Source organism: Schistocerca gregaria, chromosome 4, assembly GCF_023897955.1.
Source record: "Schistocerca gregaria isolate iqSchGreg1 chromosome 4, iqSchGreg1.2, whole genome shotgun sequence".
NCBI classification, from domain to species: Eukaryota; Metazoa; Arthropoda; class Insecta; order Orthoptera; family Acrididae; genus Schistocerca; species Schistocerca gregaria.
In genome coordinates, this window is record NC_064923.1 from 722,232,772 (window position 1) to 722,258,494 (window position 25,723).

Sequence of the window (25,723 nt, forward strand, 5' to 3'; positions counted from 1 at the left end):
AACATTCCACATTACAAGTTTTTGAGGCATACAGCCACCAGGTGGTTTACTTCAGGACCTTCAGCCAACTAGATTTTGGAACAGCGGGATGGTGTTCAGTGTTACTTTCTAAAGGGTATACTTTAAAAAAAAATCCTACCACTGTTCTTCGGTTCAAATCCTACAGTGCCATTTTGAATACTTAAAAAAACCTTCAATGAAAGCAGCTTGCAGATGTGATGGAAAGACATGCTTATCAAGTGCATTGCTGACAAGTATTAGATTTTTGTCTCCAAAGAAAGAATAAAGAGCAGAAGATGCAGTGACATGTTAAAGGTTGCAAACACAATGCTCTTTGATTTCCTGCAAGATTATTATTAGATGACTGGAATGTGAAGACAAGACCCAGCTTTAGATACATCTTCATCTACACACTGCAAACCACTGCGATGTCCACAGCAAAGGGTATGTCCCATTGTGCCAGTTATTAGGGTTTCTTCTTATTCCATTCAAGCATGGAGTGTGAGAAGAACGGTGTCTGAATGCCTTTGTGCGTGCAGTAATTATTCTAATCTTATCCCCAAGATCACTGTGTGAGTGATACACAGGGTTTTATAGTATATTCCTAGAGCAATCATTTAAAGCCAGTTCTTGAAATTTTGTTAGTAGACTTTCTCAGGCTAGTTTGTTTGCCTTCAAGAGTTTTGCAGATAAATTCCTTCAGTAACTGTGTGACACTCCCATGGATTAAACAAATCTGTGGCCATTTGTGCTGCTCTTCTCTGTACATGTTCAATATCCCCTGTTGGTACTATCTGGTCTGGGTCCCACATGCTAGGATGTGTTGCACGAGTGATTTGTATTGTACCAATAAACTTAAGTCTACCACCTGCTCTATCCATGACTGAGCCTATGTGATCATTCTATTTCGTATCCCTACTATATTACAGCCAGGTATTTGTATGACTTGGCCGACTCCAATAGTGACTCATTGATATTGTAGCCATAGGATAGATAACAAAGTTAATGACAATTACTGGTAGGAGCACATCTCGGAGAGACTAATCATCCATAGTCAAAGTATCAAAATGTTTCAAACTGGTTAAGGCTTCTCTTACATTGTCTTATAGAAATGGGGACATAAAGAAAGGTATTCCATTCTGAAGCATATGTTAGAAGACAAGGCAGCAATGACAAAGAGATTTTGAAGTTGTGTTTTGAGTGAGAGGGATGCTTTGGGACACTACCCTAATTTTCTCTCTGTGTCGATTGACTCACAGCTTTTTAAGTATGGACAGCAAGCACATGCAAATTACAGGGAAGAATGTGAAAGGAAGAATTCTTGAATTATAAGAAAAGCAAAAAGAGGAACAAAACCAAAATTATCTTGAAATGGTGATTAAAGATTGATAACATGATAAAATCAGTTAAGAGACAACTGCTGTGAAAGAAAAGGGGAAAAAAAAGAAGATATCTAAGAAGCCATGAGAAGAACTCTCTCTCAAACTTCAGCTAAACTGAAGAAAGCTCTTAAGAAATATTTAAAGTCAGCAAAATTGGCCCAAGGTATGCTTGAGAGTACACAAAAAAGTAGAAGAGTGAAAGAGAGAGAGTTGGAAACGATTCAGGAATATCTTGAGAAAAGGACATAAAGTATTATGACTTCATTTTTTGGCTATGATTCATAAGAAATAGTAATCCAGAAATATTTTGTTGATCAGTTTATCAGTACTGAAGTGCAGAAAGTCATTAGTTGTAAGGATGTGATGTAGATTTTGTTTGTGATTATTATTACCAATATTGAATTACAAATATACCTGCATCTTTTAATAAATTTGCACGAAGGAAAAAAATAGCCATACCCCATCCAAGATTGTGATAGAAAAAATTATTATTGTCTTAACTACCCGTTTTGTTATCAAAATTGAAGACAGTTCATTTATGACATATCTGTTTATTGAAATGATTTGTCAAATTTCGTGACAGCTTTTTAAAATAACTTCTATTCAACTTTTTCAAATATTTTTTCACATTTTTGTGTTCCACCATGACACCTCAACCCGAGCACAGCATTGATTTAGATTTTGTAACACAGCATCAAAAAGGCATAAACGGGGAATACTGCTTTGGCCGAAAGTTCAGTACGTAACAGTGTTTTGTTGCGCCTTTCTGCAACACATTGTCATCTTCATGTAGCAATCTGTCCTTCATAGTTTTTAATATTCTAACCCCGACCTTCCTTTGTTTGGAAAGTTACATTAATGTATGTACTGCTTGAGTTAAAGAATTTAGAGATGGATCCCATGTCTACTTGTGCCTGTATGCAACTTAACATGTGATCTTTACAGTAAGTAGCAATCTCTCTCCCTTGTGGTGTTGATATTCCAAATAATCCAGGAAAATTAATGTATTTAACTTTAATAAAAGTTTGTGAAAAGTAAACACATTATTGGAAGTAAGTTTCAGAACAACCTTTTTAAAAAATGAGTAAACGGGATTGGATTATAATGAGTAATGTAGCCTTTAGACAGCACTTAGCACAAATTGTGCTATTAATAAACCTCTTTCAGCTTTCATTAAGCAGAATTGAGTGTGTTTAAGGACACACATTTTTGTGTTATGTTAATATGCTGGTGTATGTTCAACTAGCTTAAGAACATATTTAGTATTAAAAAAAATTGGATCGGCATGATACTCAAATGCTCAAACAACTGGTAATTCATTAAGTAACAACACTATATATAAGGAATACAAACGTCTCAAAAATGAGATCGACAGGAAGTGCAAAATGGCTAAGCAGGGATGGCTAGAGGACAAATGTAAGGATGTAGAGGCTTATCTCATGAGGGGGTAAGATAGATACTGCCTACAGGAAAATTAGAGAACCTTTGGAGAAAAGAGAACCACTTGTATGAACATCAGGAGCTCAGATGGAAACCCAGTTCTAAGCAAAGAAGGGAAAGCAGAATGGGGGAAGGAGTATATAGAGGGTCTATACAAGCTCGATGTACTTCAGGACAATATTATGGAAATGGAAGAGGGTGTAGATGAAGATGAAATGGGAGATACGATACTGCGTGAAGAGTTTGACAGAGCACTGACCTGAGTCGAAACAAGGCCCCCGGAGTAGACAACATTCCATTGGAACTACTGACGGCCTTGGGAGAGACAGTCCTGATAAAACTGTACCATCTGGTGAGCAAGATGTACGAGACAGGCGAAATACCCTCAGACTTCAAGAAGAATATAATAATTCCAATCACAAAGAAAGCAGGTGTTGACAGATGTGAAAATTTCCGAACAATCAGTTTAATAAGTCACAGCTGCAAAATATTAATGCGAATTCTTTACAGACGAATGGAAAAACTAGTAGAAGCCGACCTTGGGGAATATCAGTTTGGATTCTGTAGAAATACTAGAACTCGTGAGGCAATACTGACCTTACGACTTATCTTAGAAGAAAGATTAAGGAAAGGCAAACCTACGTTTCTAGCATTTGTGGACTTAGAGAAAGCTTTTGACAATGTTGACTGGAATACTCTCTTTCAAATTCTAAAGATGGCAGGGGTAAAATACAGGGAGCCAAGGGCTATTCACAATTTGTACAGAAACCAGATGGAAGTTATGAGAGTCGAGGGACATCAAAGGGAATCAGTTGTTGGGAAGGGAGTGAGACAGGATTGTAGCCTCACCCCGATGTTATTCAATCTGTATATTGAGCAAGCAGTAAAGGAAACAAAAGAAAAATTCGGAGTAGGTATTAAAATCCACGGAGAAGAAATAAAAACTCTGAGGTTCGCCGATGACATTGTAATTCTGGCAGAGACAGCAAAGGACTTGTAAGAGCAGTTGAACGGAATGGACAGTGTCTTGAAAGGAGGATATAAGATGAACATCAACAAAAGCAAAACGAGGATAATGGAATGTAGTCGGATTAAATCGGGTGATGCTGAGGGAATTAGATTAGGAAATGAGACACTTAAAGTAGTAAAGGAGTTTTGCTATTTGGAGAGCTAAATAACTGATGATGGTCGAAGTAGAGAGGATATAAAATGTAGACTGGCAATGGCAAGGAAAGAGATTCTGAAGAAGAGAAATTTAGTATAGATTTAAGTGTCAAGAAGTCATTTCTGAAAGTATTTGTATGAAGTGTAGCCATGTATGGAAGTGGAATGTGGACGATAAATAGTTTAGACAAGAAGAGAATAGAAGCTTTCGAAATGTGGTGCTGCAGAAGAATGCTGAAGATTAGATGGGTAGATCACATAACTAATGAGGAAGTATTGAATAGGATTGGGGAGAAGAGAAATTTGTGGCACAACTTGGCTAGAAGAAGGGATCGGTTGGTAGGACATGTTCTGAGGCATCAAGGGATCACCAGTTTAGTATTGGAGGGCAGCGTGGAGGGTAAAAATCATAGAGGGAGACCAAGAGATGAATACACTAAGCAGATTCAGAAGGATGTAGGTTGCAGTAGGTACTGGGAGATGAAGCAGCTTGCACAGGATAGAGTAGCATGGAGAGCTGCATCAAACCAGTCTCAGGACTGAACACAACAGCAACACTATATGAGCTAGGGAACCGGCCAGAGTGGCAGAGCGGTTCTAGGCGCTACAGTCTGGAACTGCGCGACTGCTATGGTCGCAGGTTCGAATCCTGCTTCGGGCATAGATGTGTGTGATGTCCTTAGGTTAGTTAGGTTTAAGTAGTTCTAAGTTCTAGGGGACTGATGACCTCAGCAGTTTAGTCCCATAGAGCTCAGAGCCATTTGAACCATTTTTTTGAGCTAGTGATATTAATCTGTTGGTTGTCTCCCCCACACGTATCTTATTCATTTTCTTCAATTAATATTGCAAGTGGGGCTACCACTTTATCTTGATTTTTGCAGCTACCTGTTTTTTCCCTGTGTTCCACTGTTCTTGTGCAGGGCTTCTGATGTCAATCAAAACCATTGAAATGCATGCATTTTAGTAATGTAATGAAAAAGACACTGAATCCCATGTACAGAAAGTGTTGAGATGTAGCTGAACACTTTAAACTTAAAAGAAACTAATCTGTGTATCATTGCACCCCCTCTGGCCTGATTTCAAACAGTGATTTGGTTGGCAAGCTGACCCACAACTGTTGTAACTGTCCTTGATATCCTGCTTGCTGGCATTGGACTGGGGCGGAGTAGACAACAGAGCTGGCCCTCACATGTTCTATCATGGACAGATCTGGAGATCTTGTTGGCTACTGGTGAACTTAGACATAATGCAGACAGTCTATAGACACATGGGCCTTAAGTGAATGAGCATTGTTCTGTTGAAAAATTGCATAAAAACAGTAGTGCATGAGAGGTGACATACATGGACACAGGATGACAGAGATGTAAATTGTGCATTAGAATTCCCTCAGTCACTACCAGCCATAAACTAAAGTCATACCTGATGACTCTCTATGCCATGATGCCAAAAGTAGCACTGCTGTGCCTCTCCAAAACATTGGAAGAATTGGAACTCTCCCCAGATTGCTGCCATACTCACTGAGTATGGTCATCTGGGATAGTGCAGAATCATAATTTGTCACTGAACATAGTGTGATGCTATTCATTAGCAGTCCATGCTTCCTGATCACGGCATCACTCCAAATGCAGCTGTTTGTTTTGTGGCATTAACGACAGCCTAGTAGTTCCTTATTCCAATTGCTGCCAGTTTGCGACTAGTGGTATGGGTTGACACAGAATGATGATGGGAGTAAATTATTTGTTATCAAGTGACAGCACCAGATGTAAAGAAGTTACAATGTGTTTGATGTACGATATGACAATCGTGGTCTTTAGTAGTCAGCCGTGGTTGATTAGAACCTTTATCACGAATGTTCTTTCCCTCGTATTTGCGTGCAGTCTGACACTGGGCCACTGTCACATCAGAATGCCCTCACAAACCTAGATTTTGTAAGATTCAGCAAGCCAGCCTAATGGAGACCACACTGAGACCCCTTTTTCAAACACTGTCTGGTGCTGATAACGCCATTTCACATGAACTTGCTGCATCTCCATGTCTTTCGATCATCACTGAACATCTTGCACTGTTCACGCCCCTCATAAGCCCTACCAGTCGTGGTAATAACAGTAAAGGTGAAGAAAATTACTGCATGCTGGAGGCCATTGTACCTAACACTGAGAACTGAACTCCGATCATATACATACCGACAGATGGTATGTGCATATGTTACGTTGACAGCCAACCATGTCTTCATGGTGCTCCATTTTTGTTTTGGGGGAGTGTATTTATGCCTGTTAGCATCTCAACTTCCTCTTTGCAGCAAGTAATTATTACTTACTCTGTTATTTCTATTCCACTTGAAGTTTCTGTTGCTGTTCTTGCTTAGATTTTTGTGTTGCATGTACATTAACATAATAACTTTTATTTCAACAGGTTATAATGTAACTATATTAGCATATGGCCAGACTGGCTCTGGGAAAACATACTCAATGGGAACTTGTTATAATCCACATGTGCCAGAAAATGAAATGGGTGTCATACCAAGAGCAATTAAAGATATCTTTCAAGGAATGGAAAAACGAAATGACTGGCAGTTCAGAGTAACTGTCTCTTTTATGGAGGTGAGAGGTTTCCTTTAATTTAATCGCTTGCATGTTCCATACATCATAATTGCAGTTGCTTGCTATGATTAATCGCTTGCATGTTCCATACAGCACAATTGCAATTGCTTGCTATGACATGGAGCAAGTCTGTTTTACAATTATATTGCACTTTCCCAGTAAAACTGTGGAAACATGATGACCATTTCAAATATTTTTTAATCCAGTAATCTCTCTCTCTCTCTCTCTCTCTCTCTCTCTCTCTCTCTCTCTCTCTCTCTCTCTCTCTCTCTCTCTCTCTCTCTCTCTCGTCAGAAACATGGCGAGTTCGGGTGCGAAGTGAGCTATGTGTGTGTTTGAGTTCGACAAAAACAAGGGTTGTACAGCTGTTCAACGGATGTTTAGAACCAAGTATGGTAGGAAGCCACCAACGAGGAAGGCCATTTACCACTAGCACAACAAATTTGTTATGACAGGTTGCTTGTGCCCAGCAAAGAGAAGCAGGTGTCCCAGTGTGAGTGAAGTGAATGTAGAGCACGTACGAGAGACATTCATAAGTTAAAATTACCAAATATGCAGCAACCAGTCCCAAAATTGTGTTTTATTTATGCACTTTTGCAAATTGATTTCAACTGATTTACAGCGATCATTGGTGCTTTCAACCAATATGTGCCCTGAGTAGTAATACTGTCTTAAGCAGAGGTCAAACATAACTTTATTACTTTATTCATTACGTTACACAGTAAGACTGTAGCATATACGACCTGTGGTGCTTTTTCTGCTTCCTTAACTTTTCTTTTGTTTCCATTCAAAATATGGAAATCCTGAATGGGGACAAGCAGAATGTATAATATTATAAAATTTGTGTAGTGGTGGTATTAAAGATGATGGATTTATGTTGTGGAGAGCAGCATTTGTGATGTCCAGCAACAATTAATGAAAAACTCCAGTTAAATTATGTTCAGCAGCATGTCAAAAATGTGATGCCTGCCAAGACTAATTAACTGCATTGTGGCAACCGTATAGTGAGACAGCTGTTTCTAGGCAGTCACAGTCATCTTAAAGTTCAAGAAGTGGAAATGAATTTTGGCATTTCTAACGTGTGATATTTCCCCTTCAGAGCTCAACAATCACATTAGGAAATAATATACAGAAAAGGCTCTTCTTGATTTATACTTTAATGAAGTTACACCTGTAGCCTGTGTCTGGTGAAAGTTAACAAATCAGACGAGTACTACCTTATGATCCAGTGTGTCTTGTTCTAGATGAAACCACTGACAATATTTTAGTAGTGGGACGCCATAATCAGGGTGTATGTGACCTGGGATAACCGGGAGATCTGGGAAAAACCCGGGAACTTTTTCATCCAGGAGAAAGCCAGGAAAAACCCTTGAATTTTTAGAATTCCAAGAATTTTTTGTTGTGTGTTAGTTTTCAGTTAAATTTTTGTAATTTTGACTGGTTAGAAACAATACTCTAACAAAGGATATTACTGTATCCCACTACTGCAGAGTAATATTTCAGCAATAAAACATTAATGAGAGAAAAAAGAAATGAAAATAAATCTTAAGCCGCAAAGGAAATGCGCCATATACAACAAAAAAACACAGTACTCATGAAAGTGTCTAGCAACAGCCAAATGTGTCAATGGCTTTAGGAACACTGTGCAATGCTTCATAACAACAAATTGCCTCCGATGAGTGCGACGTTACAACTGTTTACATGAGATTCGTTTGAGCAGTTGCGCGCAGGCTCATGCACATGTACAATTGAGTTGCACATGTGTAGTACCTTCTCCTTTTTCTGGCTACAGAAGTGTGGCTGTTAGCTGTATAAGCGGTAGCAGCAAGATGCTCAACGGAAAAATTATACTGGTGTGCACAAGCTTACAGATTCAATGGGGGCGAACCTGGACATCTGCCCCGGGCGGCAAGAATTCATATTCTTGAGGAAAAAGCCTTTTTTCACAAAGCACCTAGTATCCAGCACACATTTGTCTATCGATTATTCATACGATTTTGAAACACATCCCTATTGGTTTTTAAATGTTTGTGACATATTCCAAGTTTATTTCTGAATGGATCATAAGTTGATTTTGCCAGGGGAATCCCCATCGCGTCTAGAAATAAAATTTCCTGCAGACAGTTGGAGGGGGCTATACGAGCTGAGCAGAATAAAGCCAAACGAATGAATGTCAATCGCTGTTTGTTTATGTGATTGACTGGGTTTGTGCATGATCAGCATTGTTATAATTACCAGCGAAATCCGTAGATTCAGACTACCAGAGTGAAAATAAACTACTAACAGGAATAACAGGTAAGAAAGATTATGTATTATCTTCTTGATGTTTTCAAGAAAATGAAATTTTGATAAATTTTTTGCCAGACCGCCACACTAGCAATGGCCAGTTCTACAGACCCCGGTAGCAGCCACCAAAGTTATATTTTGGGAGTAACGCGGAAAACGTGTTGTACGAATACATAATAACGCCTAACTGGAGAATAAATACAGGATAACTAAGCAGTTGATTGTGGCAAGGTTAGTGAAATTAACCAGAGAATAAGTTTTGACACTAGCAGGAATAGTTGCAGAATTGGTGATGACAAGATTGTTAGAACGAGAAAGGAGAAGAAATTGGGACGTTACACAAATTTATATAAAAATTTTGTACTACTACTTTTCGATCTCATGCTTGAGAAGCTGGAGCGTATGAATGAAATGTGAAACTATTTCCGAACACAAAGCTTTTTGCTTGTAGTAGGCCAAATAGGCGTTTGATATTGGTACTTCCTGAATTATATTCTGTTGTTACCCCCAAAGGCCTCACACTTAAAGTTCCCATCTCTGGCTGTAACCCTTTTTTCCATCAATCCCTATACCAGTTCCAAACTGAACAATCCATTGCCCTCACCCACCTAATCCTTCACCTACACATCAACTCGGCCAATGAACACACCTGCCAACTCCTATCCTCAATAAAAGTCCTCAATCTTTCCTCTCCCACATCCACACCGGCTGTTAAGAGCATCCTCCTACAGGCCAATCGCAAATTAGAACAGCATGCCACCCTCCACCTCAAAAAAACTATCCCATCTCCTGGTTTCCCACCTCCAGAAAGGCAACTCACCCTTCACAACCTTTCCAGCAAACCTCAACCTCCTCTCATTGCACGCAGACCCAGTCTCTCCCATCTACTCAATCTCCCACATCCAGCTCCACTCCCTCCAAAACCTCAAAATTCTAATCAACACCATCTGGAACCACAACACCCTAATTCAGTAGTTAACCTTTCCTCCTAACCTCTCTCCTAATCCGAAACCTCTGTCCTATCCAAAGGTCTCACCTTCAGCCCTACTTCCAGATTCAACCAAACAGCCCTCGTTAAAGATTTACTGTCCTACCCTCGTACTCTCTGCTGGAAATATCACTTTGCCATGAAGATAAATGATCCTAGTCCTGCTCCTAATGATCCAATTGTCCGAGACACTATCCAAATTGAACCCTGTCTGGAACAGTTCTGTCCTCCGTCACAGTGGGACCCACCTCCTCTTCCTCAAAATCACCCTCTCCAAACCTTCCAGGAATTTCTGAATTCCAGCCTTGCCTCTCAATCCTTCTTAAAAAAAAAAAAAAAACATTAATCCTACTTCCAACATCACCACTGCTGAATCCCGGGCTATCCGTAATCTGAAGGCTGATCGATCCATCGTCATTCTTCTGGCGGACAAGGGTTCCACGACTGTGGTACTAGATCGTCGGGAGTATGTGGCTGAGGGGCTGCGTCAGCTTTCAGACAACTCTACATACAAAGTTTGCCAAGGTAATCCCATTCCTGATGTCCAGGCGGAGCTTCAAGGAATCCTCAGAACCTTAGGCCCCCTACAAAACCTTTCACCTGACTCCATCAACCTCCTGACCCCACCAACACCCCGCACCCCTACCTTCTACCTACCTCCTAAAATTCACAAACCCAATCATCCCAGCTGCCCCATTGTAGCTGGTTACCAAGCCCCCACAGAACGTATCTCTGCCTACGTAGATAAACACCTTCAACCCATCACATGCAGTCTCCTATCCTTCATCAAAGACACCAACCACTTTCTCAAACACCTGGAATCTTTACCCAATCTGTTACCCCCAGAAACCATCCTTGTAACCATTGATGCCACTTCCTTATACACAAATATTCCGCACGTCCAGGGCCTCGCTGTGATGGAGCACCTCCTTTCACACCGATCACCTGCCACCTTACCTAAAACCTCTTTCCTCATTACCTTAGCCAGCTTCATCCTGACTCACAACTTCTTTACTTTCGAAGGCCAGACAGACCAACAATTAAAGGGAACAGCCATGGGTACCAGGATGACCCCCTTGTACGCCAACCTATTTATGGGTTGCTTAGAGGAAGCCTTCTTGGTTACCCAGGCCTACCAACCCAAAGCTTGGTACAGATTTATTGATGACATCTTCATGATCTGGACTCACAGTGAACAACTACTCCAGAATTTCCTCTCCAACCTCAACTCCTTTGGTTCCATCAGATTCACCTGGTTCTACTCCAAATACCATGCCACTTTCCTTGACCTCCATCTGTCCAGTGGCCAGCTTCACATGTGCGTCCAGCTCAAACCCACCAACAAGCAACAGTACCTCCATTATGACAGCTGCCACCCATTCCACATCAAACAGTCCCTTCCCTACAGCTCCAGTCCGGAATCCCTGAACCATTACACCCACAACCTGAAAACAGCTTTTGCATCCCGCAACTACCCTCTCGACCTGGTACAGATGGAAATTACTAGAGCCACTTCCTCATCCCCTCAAACCCAGGACCTCACACAGAACCACCCCAGAAGTGCCCCAGTTGTGACAGGATACTTTCCGGGACTGCATCAGACTCTGAATGTGGCTCTCCAGCAGGGATACGACTTCCTCAAATCCTGCCCTGAAATGAGATCCATCCTTCATGAAATCCTCCCCACTCCACCAAGATTGTCTTTCCGCCGTTCATCTAACCTTCGTAACCTCTTGGTTCATCCGTATGAAATCCCCAAACCACCTTCCCTACCCTCTGGCTCCTACCCTTGTAACCGCCCCCGGTGTAAAACCTGTCCCATGCACCCACCACTACCACCACCACCACTACCACCACCACCACCACCACCACCTCCACCTACTCCAGTCCTGTAACTCGGAAGGTGTACACGATCAAAGGCACATGTGTGAAAGCACCCATGTGATTTATCAACTGACCTGCCTACACTGTGAAGCTTTCTATGTGGGAATGACCAGCAACAAACTGTCCATTCACATGAATGGTCACAGGCAGACAGTGTTTGTTGGTAATGCGGATCACCCTGTGACTAAACATGCCTTGGTGCATGGCCAGCACATCTTGGCACAGTGTTACACCATCCGGGTTATCTGGATACTTCCCACTAACACCAACCTGTCCGAACTCCGGAGATGGGAACTTGCCCTTCAGTATATCCTCTCTTCTCATTACCCACCAGGTCTCAACCTCCGCCAATTTCAAGTTGCCGCCGCTCATAGCTCACCTGTCATTCAATAACATCTTTGCCTCTGTACTTCCGCCTCGACTGACATCTCTGCCCAAACTCTTTTCCTTTACAAATATCTGCTTGTGTGTGTGTGTGTGTGTGTGTGTGTGTGTGTGTGTGTGTGTGTGTGTGTGTGTGTGTGTGTGTGTGTGTGTGTACACACGAGTGTATACCTGTCCTTTTTTCCCCCTAAGGTAAGTCTTTCCGCTCCTGGGATTGGAATGACTCCTTACCCTCTCCCTTAAAACCCACATCCTTTCCTCTTTCCCTCTCCTTCCCTCTTTCCTGATGAAGCAACCGTTGGTTGCGAAACTTCTAATGTTTCAGACAAATGTCTTCGTGCTGTATGGTGAACTGTCATGTGCGGTGAATGTGGACACTCGCTTGATGAGGGAGCCCTGTGTTCCACCGCCTGTACGTGTTAACTGTCACAGCCATCACTCTCCACACTTGCTAGTTTGCCTAGCTTATAATAAGTAAAAGAAAATACATAAGTATAATTCTATTGATTGTTTATCCTATACTGAGGTTCATCAGAAATAAGACAGTCTTCGGTCTGTGTTGATGACATCTAACTGTGCCTCTTTCACGTCCTTCTCTCCCCCCCCCCCCCCCCCCCCCCTCCTTTCCCCTTACCTCAGTTCTGCCTCTATCTCCTCTCCCCCTCCCCTGTGGTTCCCTCTGGGTGCCAATCCCCCTCCTGGACTGGAGAAGTGTCCATTCTTCGGGGCCTGCAGGTGATGGGGCTTCCACCCAGGAATGCCGCCCCACCTCCCACCTCCCACCCCCTCCCAGACCCACAATCAGTTTGCCGAGGTTACCCACTCGTTTTCAGTTTCGGATGCTGCAGAAACCTTCTGTCCTTCTGTGCCTTGCCCTCCTCAACCTATCGAGGAGGAGGAGGAGGAGGTTGAAGAAGAAGAAGAAGAAGAAGAAGAAGAAGAAACATCAGTTCCAGGACAAGACCACCCACATCTACCCGGTGCCCGCAAAGGTGCCATCTTCCCCTTTGCGACCTGAGTCTGGCCATCCCGTCCTCTGTGGCGACAGATGGTGACCTGGAGGCATGATTGCCTCCAGCCCATTAACTTTCCATTTGAATCCCCATTCCATGCTTATTGTAATGGATGTTATTGTCACTTCTCGGTGATGTGATTCCTTATTTCCTTTTATTTGGTAACTTGTCATTCTCCAGGAATCACATTTTACTAAAGCTCACTAACTGACCCTATGTGGCTTGCATGCTTTCTGCCTGAACCAGATTGGTCCTTTGAGACCTTCCGTTGGCATTTGCACATTGGTCCATACGGACATTGTTAGCACATAGATCCCCCTTCATATTACATTGGACTATCTAAAGTAAGTTTGTGTAATCAGACACTCCCACCATGTGGTGGTCTTCCCTGTGCTCCTCCTGATGCTAATCGTCGATCCTCTGCCATCTTCGTATTGATGATACCGCAGTTTTTTTACTCAACGGTGAGGGCCCTCTCACGGTGATCCTTATTTTGGTGGACTGCAACCCCCCACCCCGACCCCACCATTGCCGCCTTTTGGCTCTTCGCACTAAATATTACTTGACCCAAGCATTAATGGCCGACCATTGCATGCTCTTGTTTGTCCCTGATGTTCTTTGCTGTCCCAGGTTTAAGTCCTTGAATTTTACTCTGGAATTGGAGTCCGTTGGTTAGCATTGGTGTTGGCAGTAGTTATGGAGGCTGTGGCGTTGCCTTCACGTTGGCAGGGTCCCAAACCCATGACTGCCGTCCTGCTCACTTTCCGATATGTTTTGTTGGTCTTTTGTGCCGCCGCCCCCCCCCCCCCCCCCCCTGCCCCACCCATCCACCCCCTGTGATGTTGTCGCCATTGTGTTTTTGGTGGTGGTATGATGTGAGGATTGATTGGGAAGGGTCGGTAGCAGTGTTGGTGCCGCAATGCACATAGTGCTTCTGGGGTGTTCCTGCTCTTGCCATTGTTCCTTTTACCTCTTTGCCCATTTTCCCTTCTTCTGGACTGGACTGTTGTTCCTTCCTTGGCTTCTGCCACCTTAGATCATGGGACCGATAATCTCCCTGTTTAGTCCTCGCACCCAGTCAACCAATCATTGGGCTTTGCAGCAGACGAAGGTGTCATCACAAACTGCATCCACAAAATAAAAAAAAAATAATGAATAAATATTGCGACAAACATTCTCACTGGTCTATTTTACGACCAAGAACTTTGAACTGTAGATACTAATAAAGCGAGCAAACGGTACAATGGTTAAGTGTAGTGCGGTTCCAACATATTCACATGACTGTTCACAAAATGTCTGGGGGTGTTTCAGATTATTTTTCTGATGTTTTGAACAGTGTACAAACTTACTTTTATGGCAGTTACTTCTCAGTGGTCTTTGCAAACTATTGTAGCACAGTTGATGATAAACTACTGCTTGTTTAGTTAATAAAGTCTTTGAACAAGATCCTGAATGTGGGCTTTCCACGACAGTTCACTATCTATCTGGAAACCTACAAATTTGAACTGTTCAGTGGACCAACTGTGAGCTACTCCATGAATTCAGTAATGGTCCAACTTCTGGAGTAATATATTGTGATCAACACAATGAAATGCCTTAGTTAAATAAAAAAATGTGCCTAGAGTTTGAAACCTTTTGTTTACTCCATCCAGTACCTCACAGAAAAAAGAAATAACATTTTCAGTTGTTAAATGACTTCTAAAGCTGAACTGTACATTTGATAGCAAATAATGTGATATAAAATGATAAATTATCCATACATACACAGCCTTTTCGATAACTTTAGCAAGCACTGATTTTATAGAAATTGGTCTAAAATTGTCTAAATTATCCCTTTATCCCCTTTTGTAAAGCGACTTTACTACTCAGTACTTTAATCATTCAGGAAAATGACCATTCTTAAAATAAAAATTACAAATATGGCTAAATACAGGTCTAACATGTACAGCACAGTACTTAAATATTCTGCTAGGCACTCCATAATATCCATGAGAGTCCTTAGTCTTCATTGATTTAATTGTTGACTCAATCTCCCCCTTGTCAGTATCACATAGGAGTATTTCAGACATCAGTGTCGGAAAGGGATTTTCCAAGAGAGTTGTATAATTCTCTGTAGAAACTAATATTTTATTTAATTCACCAGCAATGCTCAGAAAAGATTGTTAAATAATGTACGTATATCTAATTCGTCAGTAACAGAAATATTTTTACTACAAACTGACTTTATATCATTGACCTTTTGTTGTTGACAAGGCACTTCTTTCACACCTGACCACGTGGTTTTAATTTTATCCTGTGAATTAGCTATTCTATTTGTGTACCACATACTCTTTGCCTTCCTAATTACATTTTTAAGCACCTTGCAATACTGTTTGTAATGGGATACTGTAGCTTGTGACTACTTCTAACATTTTGATAGAATTCTCACTTTGTTCTACATAATATCCTTATCTCACTCGTCAACCACCCTGGCTGCCTTTTTCTGCTAGTACCGTGTTTAGAACATACAAATGGACAGTAACTCTCAAAGAGCATGAGAAATGAGTTAAGGAAAGAATTATATTTGTCAACTACGTTATGGGCACTATAAACATCATGCCACCCTTGTTCCTTAATGAGGTTTAAAAAAACTCACTCTTGCTGTTGAATTAGCTTTCCTATATAGTTTATAATTATATGTGACATTTGTTTGAGTACAAAAGCCTTTTAATGTTAAAATTTGTGCATGATGGTCTGCTAGGCCATTCACCATTTTACTGAAAGAATGATCAGTTAGTAACGAAGAATGAACAAAAATATTGTCTATGACTGTGCTACTGTTCCCCTGAACCCTAGTTGGGGAAAAAAAAAAAACAGTGTCTGCATCCGATCATATGAATTTATAAGATCAACCAACATCCTTTTTCTTGCAATGTCATATAAAAAAATTAATATTGAAGTCACCACATATAACTAAGTTTTGGTACTTTCTATAAAGTGAAGCAAGAACCCTCTCTAGCTTGAGCTAGAAGTCAGTCAGGGGACCTATAAATGACAACAATTAGAAGTTTAGTTTCACTAAATTCAACTGCTTTTGTACAACATTCAAATATGTGTAGTGCAGTGGCACGATACGTCTATGAACTCAAATTGAATACTATTTTATACATGCATGGCCATTCACGCACTCTGCAAGGAATTCCTTGAAAAACAGCCAACCTGTATCCTGGTAAAGGAAGCCTCTGAATTGTGAAGCTATTTAAGTGGTGCTCCAGTATAACGGTAATTTCAGAGTCAACATCTGTAAGCAGTTTCTTTCTCTCTTATACCTCTTATATTTTTATGAAATATGCTAAGTCCTTCTCTTATTGGAAACATGGTGTTTTTTGATGGTGGTTCCTTAGTTAGAGGACTTCCTTTAAGTAGGTACACCTATCAGCTGATTTCAGTCTAAAAAAAGGTGCAGCTCTAACACCAACTACTACAGGAATTTTTCTGCGAGTGATCACACCACCACCCACTGCAGTGTCACCAGTCACATTTAAGCTTTGCCATCCTCCCCTTCCCATACCTATTAAGGTGCAGGCCATGCCTGGTGAAACCAGTTCTGAACAAATGTGGCCTGGTGACATGGTGCATTGCCATCCATGAATATACAATCGTTGTTTGGGAACATGAAGTCCATGAAGGCTACAAATGGTCTCCAAGTAGCCAAACAAATCCATTTCCAGATAATGGTCGGATCAGTTGGACCAGAGGACCCAGTTCTTTCCTTATAAACACAGCCTAGACTATTATGGAGCCACTGTCAGATTGTACAGTGCCTTGTTGACAACATAGGTCCATGGCTTTATGGGGTATGTGCTACACTTGAGCTGTGCCATTGGCTGTTACCAACTGAAATCGAGACTCACCTCACTAGGGCATGGTTTCTGGTCATGTAGGGTCCAATCTATATGCTCATGACCCCAGGAGAGGCACTCTAGGTGATATCGTGCTGTTAGCAAAGGCATTTGTCATTCATCTGCTGCCATAACCCGTTAACAACAAATTTCGCCCCACCATCCAAAGGATACATTTGTTGTACGTCCCACATTGATTTCTGCAGTTATTTTAAGCAGTTCTGCTTGTATGTTGGCACTGATAACTCTATGCAAATGCTGCTGCTCTGCCATTGAATGAAGCCCATTGGCCACTGCGTTGTTCGTGGTGAGAGGTAATGCCAGAAACTTCTTATTCTCGGCACACTCTTGACACTGTGGATCTCATATTGAATTCCCTAATGATTTCCAAAATGGAATGTCCCGTGCATCTAGCTAACATTCCATGTTTGGAGTCTGTTAATTCAAGTTGTGCAGCCATAATAATGTTGGGAACATTTTCACATGAATTACCTGAGTAAAAATGAATGCTCTACCAATGCATTGTCCTTTTATGTCTTGTGTATCTGATACTACCGTCATCTGTATATGTATACACGTATAGCTCAGGACAGTAGCACGCTAATAGATAATGTATTTGTACAGAAAGATGTAAAACAAATACATGCTTTGCCTGTGGTAAATGTATTATCAGACCATAATGTACAGTTGATTAAATTATAGAACTTAGCAGGGTGTACAGTTCAGAAATCGTTAAGTGTAAGGTTGCGCAAGCCAATATCTACTCAGTAATGAAATTTATTCTCATTAATATGGACCAGTTTAAAAACAAGTGACATTCATGATTATAATATCAGAAGAAAGACACAATATCTTCTACTTAACCTATCTTCGGCACAGAAAGAGGTAAAATATACTGCTGTAAAACTTTTCGATAAATTACCGCATGAAATAAAATTTCGCACAGACAGCTTCAATAATAAACTGAAATCGTATGTCCTTGACAACTCAATCTATACCATAGATGAATTCTTGAATACGAATAAATAAATATATAGTCCATTTAAGGAAATACGGTAGGTAATAAAACATTTAAGCATTAAAAAAAAAACGTGATTCATGTGTGCATTTCTTATGCACTTGACACATTCCACATCATGACGGTTACCGTGAGCTCGATCAGTGGAACACGTAAGTAACGTAACTAACCAAAATAATGAAGTTAAAATGAAATCTAGACCTTTCGCTGCTTACGGGCATTGATAAATATCAACAGGGACAGTTGAAAAAATGTGCCCCGACTGGGACTCGAACCTGGGACCTTGTGCTTACATGGCCGACACACTATCCGTCTGAGCCACCGAGGACACAGACAATAGGGCGACTGCAGTGATTTATGTCGGGCATGTTCCCCATGAGACCCACACTTTCCAACTTTCTGCCCACACACACTACACTTGTAGTGCCTCTGTCCACCATACTCATTACTCAAGGCAGTCAAATTACCAATTCCTGTAAGAGTTAACTTCATTCTTCAAGAGCTGCACACTCACCAATGATATCTGTACGGATATCAGCTTCATACAGATAAGGCTTACCGGGCAATGATTGTCTTCAGTGCGGACGCTCTCAAATTGCGTCCACACACTACATTTGTGGACAGAAAGTTGGAAAGTGTGGGTCTCATGCGGAATGTGCCAGAGATAAGTCCCTGCAGTCGCACTATTTTCTGTGTCCTCGGTGGCTGTCGGATAGTGTCTGCATACAAGCAGGAGGTCCCGGGTTAGAGTCCCAGTCGGGGCACACATTTTTCAACTGTCCCCATTGATATTTATCAACGCCTGTAAGCAGCAAAAGGTCTAAATCTCATTATAACTTCATTCTTAAAGAACTGCAATATCACCAATGTTATCTGTCCAGATTTCAGCTTCATATATAACTAAAATAATATCCACTCTTGTGGATCCTGTCTCCTGTGCAGAAAGTAGGGATCTGTCATTACTCATCCACTTAACTGCAAGCGGTATATCAGTGGTACAGCTGTGTGTCCTGTACTGGATGGACGGGGACCAGGGAGGACTCAGGGTGATTTACCAGTCCCCCTAATTGAGTTATTTTCAGGTACTGTCTTTCACCCAAAGTGTAGCAGAGCCAGTGGGACTCACTTCAGCTGTTTAGGGAAGGGGTCTGTTAATCGTCAGCAGTTCATACATACAGGGAATGATGGTACCCCTTAGGGAAAGGGCAGCAAGGGACAGGAAAAAGACACCATGCACTCAGTGTGTGTACCTGGGGGTATCATTCAACATGTTGCTGAGGTTGTTCTGGCAGCCATAGAAGGAACAGGGTGCAATCAACTGTACATTATGGTGTACATCGGTACAAATGATGCTTGTCATCTGGGTTCAGAGACCATACTCGGGTTATTCTATTAACTGGCAGAGACTGTTGGAATGTTGAGAAGACCAGCCTTGCACATAGCATTTCAACAAAACTAACAATTTTTAGCATTGTCCCCAGAAGTGATTAAGACCTTTTGGTTCTGAGTCAAGGAGGAGGACTGAATCAGAGACTTTGAAGGTTCTCTTACAAGCTAGGCTGCAACTTCCTGGCCAAGTGCCATATGGTTGAGACCTGTAGGGCCTCCATGAATGTGTCAGGTGTGCACTATACATCAGAGGCTGCTACTTAAGTAGCTGGCTGTGTGTGGAGTGCAGACAAGGGTATATTAAGTGACTCTCCATCCAGTCCAGTATTAAAATTCTAATGGTAAACTGCTGAAGCACAACAAAGTGCCAGACTTTGAAGTACTCCTGAAAAGCAGTGAATCTCACATAATAGAAAGTACAGAAAACTGGTTGAAACCTGAAAATGAGAACAGTGACATTTTTGGGAGAAATTTGAGTGTATATTGAAAGGTAAGCAAATGGGAAATGAGGTGGTGTATTTGTCACAGTAGACAAGAAACTCAAATGCACTGATAGAAGTTGAAGCTGTGTGTGAGATAGTTTTGGCAAGATTTACTATCAGGGATGGGCATAAAATTACTGGATGCTTCTGTTCCCCACCAAACTCATCTCCTGATGTAACTGAAATTTTAGAGAAAACTTAGTTCACTCGTTCATAAGTTACCCAATCATATTGTAATCATCAGTGGAGCCTTCAATCATCCAAAAATTGGGAAAATTCCAATTTTTTTTTTTAAATGTGTTCCCTGAAAGCTACCTAGAACAGATAGTTCGGAACCCCACTCGTGATGGAAATATATTGGATCTAATAGCAACAAATAAGCCTGACCTCTTAGAGGATGTCCACATCAAAACTAGTATAGTGAACACGTCACAGTTGTGGTAGTGGTGATTACCAAAGTACAAAGGACAACTAAAGCAAGCAGGAAAATACATGTCAGTAAACTAGATAAAAAATCAATAGTGTCATACCTCTGTGAGGAACTTGAAACTTTCAGCACAGGGCAGGAGCATGTTGAGAAACTATGGCTCAAGTTTAAAAGAATAGCTGACCATGCATTCTGGTGGTTTCTGGCAACTAGAGTAAGCAATGTGGTGCTGGTGTAAAAACACTCACATGTCGTCCTCTGTCATTGGACTTAGTTGGAGGTGCTTTGCCAATCTTCTTCTCAGGATAGTCGGCTGCGGCGATCTGCCCAACTTTTCCGAAGATATGATGCTGTTTGGAGGAATTTTCTCTCCTCTTAAAATGATTGCGTACACTCAAGATACTTTTAAATCAGTCGTACTATATTTCACTTCCACAAAAAGAAACCACATAAGTTTTTACATAAATGAATCACATTTCGTAAGCCCAATGACTCGCGGTCCGTCAAACTATTACGTACTTTTACAATAAAAACAGTTCCAAAATCCTCTCAAGGTTCTCGCAAGTCCACCATCTGCAGCTCTAGAGTCAGTAAGTAAGTAAGCAAGTAAAAAGTGTCTTTTCTTTCACATAGCACCATCACAGAGTAAGGCATGCTTGCTCCTAGTGCTGGGCATGTAACTTCTGTGACCAACGCGGCAACCACTTGCATACACTCCACAGTGTAGCATTCTCTTGACACACGTCCACCCTACGCACACAGAAAACCTGCATGAGGCAGACACTCTCCCATCTCTCACACTCGTATGTAAAATATCAGGTGTTCGAGATGGTGGAAAGCCGAGGGTCTCTAGAATTTGCATTGAAATTCTCGAGGCACTATAGCACTGGATAGATATGTACCCAGTAGAACAGTTTGTAATCAGAGGGAACGTATATGTATCCGATAGAACAGTTCGTAATAGGTGGTCACCTCCATGGTATATAGTCACTATATACTAACATAAAGTAAGAGTTTAGTGCATAATAGCTGTGAAGTGAAGCATATGGCTGTGGATAGACGGTGAATGAAATGCATTTGTCTGTCAAGAGAACAATGCATAATGCCTTCAATGAGTGCCGAAGCATAATAATCCTTCACAGAACCCAAAGAAATTTTGGTCATATGTAAAGGCTGTTAGTGGCACCAAAGATAGTGTCCAGTCCCTAGCGAATCAGACAGGAACTGAAATTGAGGGCAGCAAAGCAAAAGCTCAAATGCATATCTCTGTTTTCAAACATTCCTTTGCAAAGGAAAAACCTGGGAGAACTGCCCTAGTTTAGTCCTTGTACCACTGAAAAGATGAATGAAACAAGTATTAATGTCAGTGGTGTTCAGAAACAGCTGAAATCGTTAAAAGTGAACAAAGTAGCATGGCCCAATGCAATCCCTGTCAGATTCTTTACTGAATTTGTGGCAGAGTTAGTCCCTCTTCTAACTGTAATGTCCTCCCTGGGGACTCACAGTTCTTTTGTGTGTGTGTGTGTGTGTGTGTGTGTGTGTGTGTGTGTGTGTGTGTGTGTGTGTGTGTGTGTGTGGCGAGCACGGGGCTGGCTATTGCAGCCTGTCTTCTTTCCAGGGCTGCATTTCCTTGCCCTGCCCTGCCCTTCCCCTCCTTTCCCCTCCCCTCCTTTCCCCTTCCCCTTCCCCCCCTCCCTCTCTCGATGTCCTTGTTTATGTTGGCCCCACTATCCTCCTGTTTATGTTAGTTTTGCAATTTGGTTTTTTTGCATAATCACCTCATCCTGTTGGCATTCCCTGGTCCCCCTCTAGGGTTTGACCTCAATTACTAAATTTCTATTCTGTAGTGTGAGCCATTTGGTGAAAAGCACCTTACCTAGTGTTTCCGTGTGCCCTCCTAGTTCATTCCACCTTTTCTTTCATGTCGTCTTATGCTATGGTGCATGTTGAGCCCCCTGAACACACAGGGATCACACTTCTGATAACCTGAGCTGTGACCACCTCATGTTGTAAGCCTAGGAGTGGTTGCATGTAATGCTGGAGCATTGGAGCTACCGGCAATGGCCGCCGTGCCAGATGGCCCTTGCTGTGGCTAGGTGGCGCCCGTGGGGAGAACCCCTGATCGGAGTGGGTGGTATAAGGGCAGACGCTATGCAAATGAAATGCATATGGGTCAAGAACTGGCAGTTCTTCTGCGGCTGTCTCTCCGCGTGGAACAGATTTTTTTTAGTGCTGCTTCTCCTGCCCCTTTGGCCTTCCCTTCCATGGCTACCCCCTGGGAGGAGGGTCAGGCCCGTTGGCTAGGGGCGAAACCTTTCCCCCACTATCTGGTTTGCATCAGGACTGATGGGAATACTTTCACCAATACTAGACCATTATTTTTTGTGGAACACATGGAAGAGAAGTTCGGCGAAGTGAACTCTCTGAGCAAGGTTCGGTTCGTTGTTGATCGAAACTGCTTCAGCTGCCCAGTCTGCAGCCCTTCGTGCCTCTAACCATCTTGGCACAATTCCTTTGTCCATTACCCCCCCCCCCCCCCCCAATCTTTGAATATGGTTCTAGGGGTAACTTTTCACAGGTACCTCATCCTTCAAACTGATGAGCTTGAGGACAATCTAGGACGGTGGGGTGTTCACTGTGTTTGGCGTGTTAACAAGGTCCCCAAAGGACAATAGCATTGATACTGGTGCCTTTATCCTGGCCTTTGAAGGGATACCATCCTTGAGAAAGTAAAGATTATGGTTCATCAATGTGACGTGAAGCCGTACATCCCACCTCCTATGAGGTATTTTTAGGTGCTTGTGTTTCGGACACGTCTTCCCACTGTTCGCAGGCCCCTGTGGTGACTGTGGACATCCACTCCAGGAGGGAAGTTCCTGTGGCCCCCCTCCTGTGTGTGTTAATTGTCATGGCAATCATTCTCCACATTCACTAAATTGCTCAGTGTATAAGAAGGAAAAGATGATACAGGAGTAAAAGTCCCTTGATGGTTTAGCCTACACTGAGGCTCGTAAAAAGTATGCACGTTTTCACTCCTTCCTCCCCCTTACTTACCCCAGTCCCGAACCCCTCTCGTCCCCCCCCCCCCCCCTCCTCCCCTGCAGGCCCCACACCCTCTTTTCCGGGCACTGCTCCCCCTCCCCAACTGGAGAAGTGTCCCACTACTTCAGTGTCTGCCGGTCGAGGGTGCCCCTCTCGGGATACCCCTTCCCAGCACATTCCAGGCCAAATGTCTGCTGCTATGCGACGACTGCGAGAACCACGGTCTGTGGGCTCCCAGGTCACCTGATCTCTTTCTGTTCTTGATCTTGCTGCAGCTGGCTCCTTTATGCCGCACAGGCCTCCTTAATCTCGAACATAAAAGGAGAAGAAACATAAGTCCTGGGACAAGGAGCCTCTGTTGTCACCAGGGGTGCCATCTCTGTTCTGACCTGTTGTTCATGGATGTCACCCCCTCCTTGTTGGTGACGGGTGGTGATACAGCGGCGTGACTGGCTTTAGCCTATTCAACTCCCATTTGAATTATCGTTCTGTGGTTATCCAATGGAATTGTAATGGATATTACAGTCACCTTCAGGAGTTGAAATCCTTTGTTTCGTCTTATTCTGCAGCTTGTGTGGTTCTACACAGTTTACTGGTGATAACTTACCAACCCTCTGCGAGTTCTGTGCTGTCTGTCAAAATTGGGTCGGCCCCCTGTGGGCCTCTGGTGGCATTTGAATGTTGCTCGTACAGAAGTTGCTGGCACATGGATTCCTCTTCAAACTACATTGGAAGCGGCGCTGACTTCGGTCGCGCAGCTTGAGGCTGTTGCCAATGGGCACCACTGTGGGGAGCCGGACTTGGGTATCACGGGGATATCAACCTCGTCCCGTCTGTCCCAGATCGGTCTGCCGCTGTGGTTGCCCCGGTTACTGCCCGCAGTGGGGCTGAGCCCTCGCCTGTGGTTGATTGGGAGGTCGTTCCAAGGTGTGGCAGGCAGCGAAAGGCGTCCCCGGAGGCTGATCAGAAAGCCTTCCCGGTGCGTCTGACAAACCGGTTTCAGGCACTGTCTCTGGCTGAGCCAGATGCAGCTGCCTGCCCTGTTTCAGAGGATCATTCTCAGCCTTCAAGGTCCGGGCAATCACAGAGGGTGGGCTTACTGGTAGTTGGGAGCTCCAATGTTAGGTGCGTAATGGGGCCCCTTAGGGATACGGCGGCTAAGGAGGGGAATAAATCCAGTGTGCACTCCGTGTGCATTCCGGGAGGAGTCATTCCTGATGTGGAAAGGGTCCTTCCGGATGCCATGAAGAGCACAGGGTGCAGCCAGCTGCAGGTGGTGGCACATGTCGGCACTAATGACGTGTGTCGCTTTGGATCTGAGGAAATTCTCTCTGGATTCCAGCGGCTATCTGATTTGGTGAAGGCTGCCGGTCTTGCTTACGAGATGAAGGCAGAGCTCACCATCTGCAGCATCGTTGACAGAACCGACTGCGGACCTTTGATGCAGAGCCGGGTGGAGGGTCTGAATCAGAGGGTCAGACGGTTTTGCGACCGTATTGGCTGCAGATTCCTTGACTTGTGCCATAGGGTGGTGGGGTTTCGGGTTCCGCTGAATAGGTCAGGAGTTCACTACACTCAGCTGGCGGCTACACGGGTAGCGGAGGCTGTGTGGCGTGGACTTGGCGTTTTTTTAGGTTAGAAGGCCTTGGGAAAGTGCGGGATGGGCTGCAATGTCAAAGGGTGCTTGGCAATTACAGGACGTGCTTGGATCAAGGAACATTCGGAATTATAGTTGTAAATTGTTGTAGTTGCGCTGGAAAAGTCCCTGAGCTTCAAGCGCTAATAGAAAGCACAGAAGATGATATCGTTATAGGTACAGAAAGCTGGCTAAACCTGAAATAAGTTCTGCAGAAATTTTTACGAAGTCTCAGACGGTGTTCAGGAAAGATAGATTAGGCAGAATTGGTGGTGGAGTGTTTGTGTCTGTCAGTAGTGGTTTATCTTGTAGTGAAGTTGAAGTAGATACTCCGTGCGAATTGGTGTGGGTGGAGGTTATACTTAACAGCCGAATTAAGTTAATAATTGGCTCCTTCTACTGACCCCCAGACTCCGATGATACAGTTGCGGAACAGTTCAGAGAAAGTTTGAGTCTCGTAACAAATAAATACCCCACTCATACGGTTATAGTTGGTGGGGACTTCAACCTACCCTTGGTATGTTGGCAAAAATACTTGTTCAAAACCGGTGGTAGGCATAAAAGTCTTCATAGATTGTCCTAAATTCTTTCTCCGAAAATTATTTCGAGCAGTTAGTCCACGAACCCACGCGAATTGTAAATGGTTGCGAAAACACACTTGACCTCTTAGCCACAAACAATCCAGAGCTGATAGAGCATCATGACTG

General features: G+C 42.9%; 1 protein-coding gene across 1 annotated transcript in view; it reads left to right on the plus strand.

Annotated features, from left to right (window-relative positions):
- The window catches only part of LOC126267242 (chromosome-associated kinesin KIF4), a 240,574-nt gene that overhangs the window by 75,042 nt on the left and 139,809 nt on the right, over positions 1-25,723 (plus strand). Inside the window, exon 3 of the mRNA XM_049972234.1 lies at positions 6,399-6,586. Within this exon, the coding sequence (XP_049828191.1) occupies positions 6,399-6,586 (188 nt within the window). The remainder of the gene's footprint in view (positions 1-6,398; positions 6,587-25,723) is intronic.